Source organism: Choristoneura fumiferana, chromosome 28, assembly GCF_025370935.1.
Source record: "Choristoneura fumiferana chromosome 28, NRCan_CFum_1, whole genome shotgun sequence".
Lineage (NCBI taxonomy): Eukaryota > Metazoa > Arthropoda > Insecta > Lepidoptera > Tortricidae > Choristoneura > Choristoneura fumiferana.
In genome coordinates, this window is record NC_133499.1 from 4,320,704 (window position 1) to 4,332,960 (window position 12,257).

At 38.9% G+C, this 12,257-nt stretch overlaps 2 protein-coding genes across 2 annotated transcripts in view; both read right to left on the bottom strand.

Annotated features, from left to right (window-relative positions):
- Positions 1-12,257, bottom strand: part of LOC141443676 (uncharacterized) — a gene marked incomplete in the record, with an annotated part of 139,862 nt that overhangs the window by 17,655 nt on the left and 109,950 nt on the right.
- On the bottom strand, positions 6-11,305 carry LOC141443697 (uncharacterized; the record flags this gene model as incomplete). Its single annotated transcript, XM_074109047.1, has 10 exons — positions 11,219-11,305; positions 9,277-9,345; positions 8,857-8,988; positions 7,913-8,127; positions 4,548-4,745; positions 4,237-4,436; positions 3,609-3,816; positions 2,964-3,145; positions 1,278-1,411; positions 6-136 (listed from the first exon to the last, which is right to left on the bottom strand). Coding segments are annotated over exons 2-10 (1,464 nt in total), but the record flags the coding sequence as incomplete, so codon positions are not given.

Genomic DNA, 12,257 nt, shown 5'->3' on the forward strand with positions numbered 1-12,257 from the left:
TAATTGTCGTCGGCGGGCGCCCTCTTGTAGAAGGCCCGGGAGACATCGACGGGCCCCCGGAGCCCGAGCCAGCCGAAGTAGCCTCGTCTCCAGAGCAGCACCAGGGACAGCATGATTGGAACAGCCAGGAGGACCCCTGGAATGAGATGGAGTGTGTTGGTTAAGGATGTAAGATTTTTGAAGGTCTGTAGCGAGAACTAGGGCGTAGGGGCAGTGGTAGGGTTGCCAACTTATTTTACAAGAAATAAAGTATGTTTAGTTTAAGAAAGGGAAATATGGACAGTGTTTTTGACCCCTGACGCAAAAGGGGGGTTTTATAAGTTTAACCGCTACGTCTGTCTGTCTGTGGCACGGTAGCTCTTAAACGGGGGAATTTGAATGCGGATTTTTTTATTTGAAAGGATGGTTTCGAGCGATGGTTCTCAAACATTTTTATCAAAATAGGTTCAGCCGTTTTTGAGATTTGAACTTTGAAGTGATTGTCGGGGTTTTTTACAGATAAAGTATGTTTAGGTTTGAGAAGGGAAATAAACAGTAGTTTTCTTCTTTTTTACCCCGACGCAAAAAGAGTCTGTCTGTCTGTCTGTCTGTGGCACTGGAGCCTTAAACGGGTGGACCGATTTGAAATCAGGGTTAGCCATTTTCGAGATATTCAACTTTGAAGTGACAAAGGCGACTCTCCCTACTTTTTGTTGGCTAGGTTAGGTTATTTACACGTTTACCGTTTAACGTTTGACCTTTGTTTGACCTTCATCCTAACACTGACAGGTGACAGATGACACTATGTTTTTTAAAATAAGTGTGACGGGCAAAGATAAACGTAGGTTTTAACACAATGGCAACTATGCATCGTTATAATTCCAGTAACTTATGAATGGGATAAAAAAATAAACCCTACTAAAACCAAAATCCTTCAAATAGATGCCTTAAATTTATTACCTATTTTTTATCAAATAGGTGGCAAACGAGCATGCGGATCACCAGGTAAGCGATAACCGCTACCCATGGACACCTACAGCATAATTAGGACTGCGGGTGCGTTGCCGGCCTAAAGGAGAAGGGGATAGAGGAGGGGGGAAGGCGGCGGATTTGTTGAAAAATATAAATATAAAAATAAGCATTGTTTTTTTAGACCAATGCCAATACAATAATCCATAGACACTTCGGAAGCAGTCCGAATTCACACGATGGCAAAAGATTATTAGGTAGGTACATTTGTAAAGTTATTCGTACGCAAGGTCTTATATATGTGCATGTGTATATGGTGCAGTACTAACCAATTAGCGTGCCGAGCAGTATAGCGCCGTCTCGCTCTGGCCTGTTGCCGTATTTGTCCACGCAGCGCATGGTACGATGAATGTCATGAAGATGTTTCATCGTGTATCCTCGCATCTCTATCGGCTCCTGGCAACTGAAAGATATAGCTAATTAAATTACCATACTAAAGGTTACAGCTTGTTAAAGCCACCCGGCACCCGACCAGTACCCTTAGTGTAAGTTTTCGGTACCCTTAGTGTAAGTTTTCGGTTACAAAATACATGAAATGAAAAATTAAATGAAATGAAATGATTTATTTTGCTGGAACATCACAGGTGTTACTTGTACATGTTAGGTGGGTGCAGTTACATGAATGCATGCTCCGCCATAATATGGCACGCAAAAGTCTTAATCTAAATAATATTATCTATATCTAATGTCAATTAAGTCACACAAATTTCATTAAAATAATTACAAATTATATCAATTACACAAAATTAAATTAAACTAAGTAATGTCAAGAGAAATAAAATTATTACGCAATTACAAATTAAATACAATTCTAATCTATTCATACAATTTATCAAAATATTCTTTAAGACTGTAAAATGGTCGTATAAGTAAAAAAGATTTTAATTTCTTAGAAAATTCATACACATTGCTACATTGCTTTATGTCTTCATTCAAAAAATTATAGATTTTTATTCCATTATATTCAATGCTTCTTTTAAACTGTACATAATTCCTAGAATCAGGCAGCCGGATGTCAAAGTTACATTTTGCTCTACGTGGCCTATTGATTCTTCTACATGGTGTAAAGCTAAACTTGTTTTTATGAATGAAAAACACATCTCGATCGCGTTCGCGTTAAAATCTCAATTTGTATGGAAACATGAACATCGCAAACGTTCCGCTAGAGGCGCTGTTCGTGCTTGCATACAAATTGAGATTTTAACGCGAACGCGATCGAGACGTATTTTGTAACCGAAACTTACACTAAGGGCACGGTTACAAAATACGTCTCGATCGCGTTCGCGTTAAAATCTCAATTTGTATGGAAACACGAACATCGCAAACGTCCCGCTAGAGGCGCTGTTCGTGTTTCCATACAAATTGAGATTTTAACGAATTTAACGCGAAAGCGATCGAGACGTATTTTGTAACCGAAAACTTACAGTAAGGGCACCGCACTGCCTCGACTTTCGGCGTCCACTCGTTGTCGGCAGGTGGTCCACGCGCGGACGCCGCTTTGACAACGAGTGGATCTCGCGCGGTCCACGAGTTTCCGAGTAGAGGGGATGAAGAGGGGTGGCGGGGGGGTTGAAGCGCCGCATCGCAAGTAGTGACCGCATACCCGTTACAAATCCATATGAAGAATACTAACCGCTCGAGGCGAGGCGGCGCTGGTCAGATGCCGGGTGTACTAGCACGAAAGCTATCACATAATTATCAAAGTCAAAGTCAAAATATTTTTATTCAATTTATCCTACAAGCACTAATGAATATAAAAAAATATGCCACCGATTCGTAAAAACCTCTCCTGAGAAGAATCCGGCAAGAAACTCAGATTTTAACAGAACAATGCATATTTGTAACAATAGATTCGTAGTTTGAAGGAAGGGATCGCCAAAGCGGATTGGGAATTATCCAAACATCCCAGTCGGTGCACTTCGCGAATTCTCCAATTTCTCCAACCTCATACGTACACAAGTTTCTCCGACTCATTGGCTCCTTTATTCTCAACAATGGGCACGAGCACGTCGACCATCCATTGCGTGGAGCAGTCGCAGAGGAAGGGGTTGTTGGAGACGTCCAATTTCTCCACCAGGTCCCAACGGGAGACTAGACGGCGATCTATTTCCGACAGGTTGTTGGAGATGATGTAAAGCTGGAACAAAAATAATTATCAGATTTGAAAATTTATCTAGATTCAGATTTATCTAGATTTGCTTTTATTTAACCCACTTAAAAAAAGGAGAAGGTTCTCAATTGCTGTTATAAATAAATTATTATCTTCTTCTTTCTTTCTTTCTTTCAATTTCGACAGTTTGTTTTTAACCCCGACGCAAAAAGACCCCTCTTTTATATAAGTTTGACTGCTATGTGTGTCTGTCTGTGGCACCGTAGCTCTTAAACGGGTGGACTGATTTGAATGCGGTTTTTTTTATTTGAAAGCAGGCTTTCTAGTTTTTAGACGTTTTCTTTTTGAGATATTGAACTTTGAAGTGACAAAAGTCGGGGGTTATAATTTTTGTTGGTTTAGGTTATTTGTGTGTTTGTCACGCGATCATTTAACTAGCTATATACCTACCTTACTTATCAAATCTGAGATTTACTGAACAAAATCTTACCTCCTTGATCATAGGCCAGTCGTATGTCTCTCCGATGTCATCAGGACGCGCTAAAGCCTTCGCATCGATGTCCTCCAACTTAGGGTTGTAGCTCAGGTGCAGCTTCACCAAATTCTCCAGCCCCGCGAGTGCGCCCGCGCCGATACGCTTCAACTCTGGCATGTTGCACATGTGGAGCTCCTTTAGCTTTTTGAGGATCGGGAAGCCGCTAGAAATAGACATAGGTGCAGTCAGGATGGAAAAATATAATAATAATATGAAAGTGAAATAAGTTTTTGGTAGAAATTTCATTTTTAATACAAGCTTTTTTTTGCTGACTGTACTTTTTGTTGATGTGCTTGTATTGTCACTCAAACTACATTTGAATACCAAATTTCAAGTCGATGCCATTAACCGTTGAAGCGTTCCGTCCTGTGGAGACGATCCTGGCCGGACTGCCAGGATGTCACTATCTGTTTATTGTATTGTCACCAAATTGACATAAGTTTACCAAATTTCAAGTTGATTGGACTACTAGAATTGGGTCAAATTTAACTTGCAAGATTTGACCCAAAGAAATAAACAAACGAACAGGGCAAGTTAAATAAAAGATTGTAAAAATCGCTGTTCATAAATAACTTAGACTTACATGGCATCCTCCTTGGTCATATCCAACTCCTCGATCGGGTTCTGGTTCAAGTTCAAATAGACCAGGTTTTTGGTCTCCTCCAACTCCTGGGGCACCATGGTGAGCTGGTTGTCGCTCAGATCCAGATGCTCCAAGTAGCGGGGGGTGTGGAGGAACTTGTCCGGGATGTCTGAGAGCTGGCAGGAGCGCAGCCGCAGGTCCTGGGTTCAGATAACAAGACTTGAGAACTAACACTCGTTATTCATAAAAATATCTGTCCTGCCCGGGGATCGAACCCGGAACCTCAAGCTTCGTAGTTGTCTTTGTCTTACCCGAAGCATTGGTAAACTGGAAATGGCAATCAGCGTGACATGATCGATGGTAGTCAGGGGGTTGCCGGTGAGATCGAGCGAGGTCAGCTCCGGGAGGTGCTCGAAGAGGTCTTGGTGCAGCGAGTGGAAGTCGTTGTAGGCGAGATTCAGCTCGCGCATGGAGGCAAGAGGCTCGTACTCTTCCGCGGAGTAACGGCCCTGGAATACATAGAATGATTAGATGAACCATACTAATATTATAAATTATAAATGCGAAAGTGTGTGTTTGTATGTAGTTTGCCCGTCTTTCACGTCGAAACGGAGCGACTTATCGACGTGATTTTTGGCATAGAGATAGTTAATGGGCCAGAGAGTGACAGGCTACTTTTTATCCCGGAAAAATGCACAGTTCCCGAGGGAACAGCGCGCATAACCGAATTCCTTCGCAGACGAAGCCGCGGCCAAAGCTAGCCTTTCTATAAAATGATTTAATTAAACACTACACAATAGCCATATGTACCTATATATACAAAAATAACAAAGAAATTAGTACAAAACCAATCAACGAATGATTTATTGTATAACGTAGGTAAGTTACAAAGATTTAAGGAGTTCTCTAAAAAAATAGAATTTTATATTTTAGGATTCCATAGCCAAAATGGCAAAAAATATCTTTATAAAATTATAAAGTCCGTCTGTCCGTCTACGGCTTAGCTTAGAGACTATTAGTGCTAGAAAGCTGTTATTATGCATGAATAATGCAGCAATTATAACGACAAATTGGTAAAGTATAATGTAGGGAAACAATTTTTTGTACTTTTTAGGGTTGCGGAGCCAAAATGGCAAAAACGGAACCCATAAGGGTTCCATAAGTTTCGCCAATGTCTGTCTGTTTGTCTGTCTGTCCGTCCATCCGCGGCTTTGCTCAGGGACTATCAATGCTAGAAAGCTGTAATTTTACACAAATATATATGTAAACTATGCCGACAAAATGGTACAATAAAAAAATCAAAAAACAATTTTTATAGAGTACCTCCCATAGACGTGAAGTGGGGGTGATTTTTTTTTCTCATCCAACCTTGTAGTGTGGGGTATCGTTGGATAGGTCTTGATTCAGTGATTTGTTTGCAAAATATTCAACTTTAAAGTGCCAATTTTCCTTTTTTTAAATCGAGCATCCCCCCGCCCCTCCCTTCTAAAATCTAAACCGGTGGGTGGAAAAATTTGAAAAAATTCAGGATGGTAGTAAGTATATCAAACTTACAAGGAAAACTATAACGGTTAAGTTTTCTTGAGAATTATTAGTAGTTTTTAGAGTAAATAGCAGCCTAAGGTATAAAATATATACAGGGTGGATTTCGACGAGGGACCTTTGCGGAGATATTGCATTGTTTAAGTGATACACAGTCGATTTATAATGTTTAGAAACTTAAACAAAGTAAAAAAAAAAATACAAAATTCACTCATTTTTAACTGTGGTGATAACCCTATATTGCATCTGCACATAACGGCAAGATGGCTAGATTAAGGAATCGCCGTCGGAAAAACTCGGGATATTACGTTTATTTCCGAGAGTTGTTGTCATCGTACTGATGTAAAAATGACACATAAAAGTCAAATAAATCAAATAAAATGCAAAAATACGAATATCAATTACTTTATTACAATTTTTACATACGGTGTTCAAATGTTCCTCCGTGTCTAATAATACACGCTGCAGCCCGTGCCCGAGTATGTATTTTGTAAGGGTGAAGGCGCGGGCACGTTTAAGAACTTTTAGTACTGCGGTATGACTTATTTCGAAATGTCGACCAGCTGATCTCGAACTTTTTCTTGGATTCCGCTCAAAATACCGCAGTATTCTTTCTTCAAGTCTAGCCGCAAGACGAATAACAGGTCCTCCACGTTGATCGTTCTGAGCTGTTCTTGGTACAATGGGCGTGAATGGGCTGATTGTTGGTGACACGATCACAAGCACGTAAAATTGTCCTACGACCTGTTGGGTGTGGTGGTGGATATGTTTCCCTGTAACGTCGTAAAGCTTCAACCGCATTATGATTGTAGCTCGCGTATAACATGAGCAAATTAAATATCCACGTGCATCTAACAAAGGCATTTTCATGTATAGGAAGCAAATGAAATGAACTTAAATGTCAATTTCATTTCAAACATCATATTTATGATATGTTTATGATCGATTTTTCAATCATGCAAAGAGTTTCGATAGTTGTAGAAAATGCGTTGGTTCTATCTCGGCTCGGCGAATGAAGAGTCCTATGACAACCTATTACTACAACTTTAGTGCAATATCCGTCAAATATTGGTAAGTATTAAATTTTTTGGCGATAACCAAAATAAAAAAAAAAAAAACAAGGACAGCCAATTGTATGAATTGCTGATCAACCAGGGAACAATTTCAATTCATTCGAAAATAATTTGATGAAGCGAGTTAACGAACTAAAACCTTTTTATCAGTTTAGGTAGGTAAACAGAGACATTTTATTTATGATGAAAGAGGTTACTATCTTCTTTAATTGTTTATGACGATTGAGTACATTCGAGTGAATGTCAGTGTCATGTCATGTCATGTCATGTGAGTTATTTGTTGTGGTTAGAATTATTAACTAAGAAATTACATAAATACTCCAGAGACAATCACCTCTGCAAATCCTGCAACGATTTTTTTAGCGTTGCACGAAGACCTAAAATGGGCAAATGGCAACATATTAACGTAATATCCTGACGTCTAAAGATTGTTTACAAGTAAGAACATTGACCCAGCCACTAGGGTTGGCACAAAGTAGTTTTTGGTATGAATGTTTAAAAGGCTATAACTTGAAAACGGTAACATATATTTCCATAGTTTCTATGGGGGAAATATAGTGCTAAGGTTGAACTATCTGCCAGTTCCGCAAAGGTCCCTCGTCGAAATCCACCCTGTATAACTTGGAATATTCCGTACAAAATACGAAATCCTTAGAAAAATATTACTTAATTTATTCGTAATGGCTACGGAACCCTATTTCGGGCGTGTCCGACACGCTCTTGGCCGGTTTTTTTCCCTCTAACCTCATATTGTGGGGCAGGGGACGGCAACCTTTTGGCAGACATGGGCCACATAGTGACAAATATAGATAATTTTGTACTACTTATTGTAGGTCAGGTAGGTACTATAAGACTTTCATTTACAAAGCAGTCGCGGGCCGCAGGGAGATATGGTCTCGGGCCGCGCGTTTCCGACCCCCTGTTGTGGGGAATCGTTGGATAGGAGGTGAATTATTTGACAGCTTATTTACCTGTTTCTCTACTATCACATCGTTCCGTACACTACAGAGATACAATGTATAAATAAATATTAATGTTTATGGTGGGATGAACTTAGGTACCTCAAAAGCATGCGGACTCAGCTTGCTAGTCAGCTTATTGTGGCTCAAATCCAGAACCCTCATTTCCTGCAGATCCCTAAAACTGGCGTTCTCAATGAAATCTATCTTGTTGTTGGATAGATCTAGCACTTCGATTTGAAGGTCGGCAATGGCTGTGATGTTTGTTAGGAGGTTGTCGCTGAGGTCTACTGAGGTCGGCTTGTAGTCAGTGAGGTCTGAAATGTAAAAAAGATTGTGAAAATGCATACGAACAGTGCAAAAATTGTTATGTTTTTTTGGACATCATCATCATCATCATCATCATCAGACTGAAGACGGCCTCTGCCAAAACTAAGGCCTCCCCCTTAGAACGCCACAATGAACGACTACTCGCCGCTTGCATACACCGGTTGCAACTCTTACGATATCGTCAGTCCACCTGGTGGGAGGCCTGCCAACGCTTCGTCTTCCGGTTCGTGGTCGCTCGAGGACTTTTCTCCCCCCCAACGGGTATCTGTCCTTCGAGCGACGTGGCCCGCACATTGTCACTTCAATTTGTATAATTTTCCAGCTAAGTATGTCTGCGACTTTAGTTCTTCGACGAAGTCACATCTGCTTTAAAAATATTGATTTACCAATATTACACAAAGAAATCACAATCCATACAATTCAAGACAACCCACAACCTTTCATACATCTATATCTCACTCTGCGAGGCCGTAAAGCCAACGAGTTTGTAGTGGTCAATCGAGCGCCGCAATGTTATGCAACTTGCACGAGTTTTCTTGCAAGTCTAAACTCGGCTTAAGTTCACTAGACGGCGTTAGTATCGCAAGATCAGTTTGACGTTGCTTGCATCAAAGTTGTCAAACAGAACTCACGATACCAGCGCCAACTAGCACGTCACAGAAAAGCTTTAAAGTAGTAAAAGCGATAGAAAACTAGCTTATTCAAAGGTAACTTACTTCCCCATTCCTCGAGGGTGAAGAAATCTACCAAGTTCTGGTCCTTGCAGTTAACTTTTCCATCCTTGCAGACACAAACTCTGCAGATTCCGCTCTCTTTCGCCACATTGTTATCGGCTTCAACCGTTGCAGCTGAAATAAATGCAAGTTAGTACTGCTACTTAGCGATAGATGGCGTTACAAATAATTTAGTTCGGCAAACAGACTAAAATTATTGAATTAACTTTTAGGTTTTTAATTATTAACGAATTTTATATATTTTTGTTGAATGAACATCGGTCATTTAATATGCTGCGAAAAAAACCTGCTAATATTCACCTAACCAGTTTTTAAAATCACTTGTTAAATAGTTCTGCTACTCAACCACAGATGGCGCTGCATGTCTCGACAAATATAAGCAAAATTACTACGAAAACTTACCTTCTTGGCATTGGGCACCGATCAATATACAGCATAAAACAATGCAGTATGCGTAACGACCCATTTTCGCTGAAAATAAAATCATAAATGATAAAAAATCCAAATAATTTCCAACTTTATTGCACCACTTGCAAGTAATATGGTATATTATTGTATCGGTTTTACTTAGGCCTTTGTCGATACTAGGGCGTAGATAAAGACTATCAGAGAGATAGCATAATCAGTATTTATCACTAGGTAGGTACTAGGAATTTATGAAGTAAACGTAATGACGAATCGACTAACAAAAATCAGTACCTAGATCCGTAAGTGTGTGTATCAAGTTACAGATGAAGTTTTGTTTCTCAACTAGCCCACTGAAGTTTACTGAGAAGCTAATTAAGAGAACAAGATCCGACAAAATTTAGCTTTACTTATACTTAACTAATTATTTTAAAAATAAACGAGTATATGATCATACGATCATAAATGCCAAAGTTTGTAAATCTGTTTGTTTGTTTTTTATTTGTTTGTTTGTTACTTCATCACGTCCAAACCACTACACTGTTTCAGATGAAATTCGGTATACAGATAGTTTAGGTGCCGGAGAAGGACATAGGATAGTTTTTACCCCGGAAAAAACAAATACTGCGCGGACGGAGTCGCGGGTGACGGCTAGGCTAGTGTTTTAATAATTTGCTCGTGTTACAGGCCACACCCGGTAAAATGCAGTAGGCTAGGTACGCTGGGGTTTTTAAATATTCTGGCCTACGGCCTCGCGGTCTAACAGGCCTGCGCTCGCACCTCGGAAATTTCTCGTTTTTTAACCCCGACGCAAAAAGAGGGGAGTTATAAATTTGACCGCTAGGCGTGTCTGTGTGTCTGTCTGTGGCCCCGTATCTCTTAAGCGGGTGGACCGATTTGAATGTAGGTTTTTTTATTTGAAAGCAGGTTTTCTAGCAATGGTTCTTAGGCATGTTTCATCAAAATCGGTTTAGCCGTTTTTGAGATATTGAACTTTGAAGTGACAAAGTCGAGGGTTTTCCGACACTGGATTTGTGGTTAGGTTATGCTCAAAAAATCTTGTTTTGAGAGGAGGTGTGCCAATAGGGGACGTATATAGGCTGGGATGGATGCCATATTTAGGTCCAGCGCCACCACTGCTAATTTCCGTTACATCAGCAAAACATTAATCGTGTGTGGAGAACTAAAAAAAATACTGCCTCTGAGTTTTTTCGAAATTTAATGTGCGGAATTACATTTGAAAAATACCAAAGGTAGCAGTGAAAAATTACGAGGGGGTTAACATTATCTCCACACTGCGTATATTTTGCTCAGTAGAAGGACTCTACTACAATACGTTGCAAACTCTGGATATTTATGTTTCAAAGCGTATTATTTTGAGATTTGATTTGACGACCGGACGTATTACGGCTGGGTGGTTCCGGGTTCGATTCCCGGCCGGAGCAGATATGTATGTATGTCATAAAACACAAAAATAATACGAAAACTAAAAAAAATACTGAATTCTAGTCTCATCTGTTTTAATAAATAAAATTTGTATTGAATAATACTAATGTTTGTTCTCGAGTCTTGCATGTTTCATATGTATTTAAGTATGTATTTATCTTATATATGTATGTTTATCCGTTGCCTAGTATCCATAGTACAAGCTTTGCTTAGTTTGGGACTAGGTCAATTGGTGTCAAGTGTCCCATGGTATTTATATATTTTATTTATTATTTATATATCTACATATTTATACGAAAACTGTCGTACATTAGCCTAACATAACAGGTTCGTGATATCTGTATTTCAATATCTTATGTACATAGCTCTTATCAACTACCTAGGTCACCTCATAAAACGTTAAAAAACGCAAAATATTTTTTTCACCCGAATATCCAAAAGAGGTTTATTAAATATTAACGTTACATTGTATATAAAATAATTACAAACATACCAGTCTAGACGCTGTATACACACATATAATCACATCAATTTTTTGTATAAAAACGTGCTCAACACATATAGCCACTATGGCGACTGAGGTAAGATGGCCGCCGTTATATCTAATCAGTGTTATCACCAGGTTAGTGTTATCAGTGGTTGGCGAGGCCTGGGAAAAGGTATATGATTTTTACATATAAATAATCCTACAGCACGTAATTTTATATCTGTATCTTTTGTTAAATACCTATAGGTTAGCTAGAAGAAATCCTTTATTATAGATAAGGTCGCCTTTGTACTTTTTTTTCTATTAGTCTGTGCAATAAAGACTTAACATACATAATTCTTGCTTGTTTACTAATATATTAAATGCAAAAGTAATCAATAAATATCATGGGACACTTGACACCAATTGACCTAGTCCCAAACTAAGCAAAGTTTGTACTATGGATACTAGGCAACGGATAAACATACTTTTTTTTTTATTCGACTGGATGGCAAACGAGCAAGTGGGTCTCCTGATGGTAAGAGATCACCACCGCCCATAAACATCTGCAACACCAGGGGTTTTGCAGATAAATACTACTTATAATAATAATAATAATAATACTTATATAGATAAATACATACTTAAATTCGTATTAGACATCTAAGACCCGAGATCAAACATTCGTTTTATTCACACAAATATCTGCCCTGACCTTCAATGCTGATCTGATAAAGTAACCCTGAGTATTTGTTTGCCTGCTACCTCTTCACACTTTTAATCGCTGAACAGATTGACACGGGAATTTTGACCCAGCAAAATGTCTACCAAAAATAAAATTTTGAATGTGAAATAGAATTAAACAAAAAAATAATAACAATAATAAGTAATTTAAGGGCATAAACATAAAGACAAAGTTAAAATGACAATATTTCTATGTAAAATTTAGGATTAGAAACAGTCAATCAAGTACCAAGTATGTAGGTATGTACCCAACCAGCTCTCGAACTAGATAGTTACTTGCAAAAAATACAGATACGACGTTATAACAGACGCCACTCGCTTG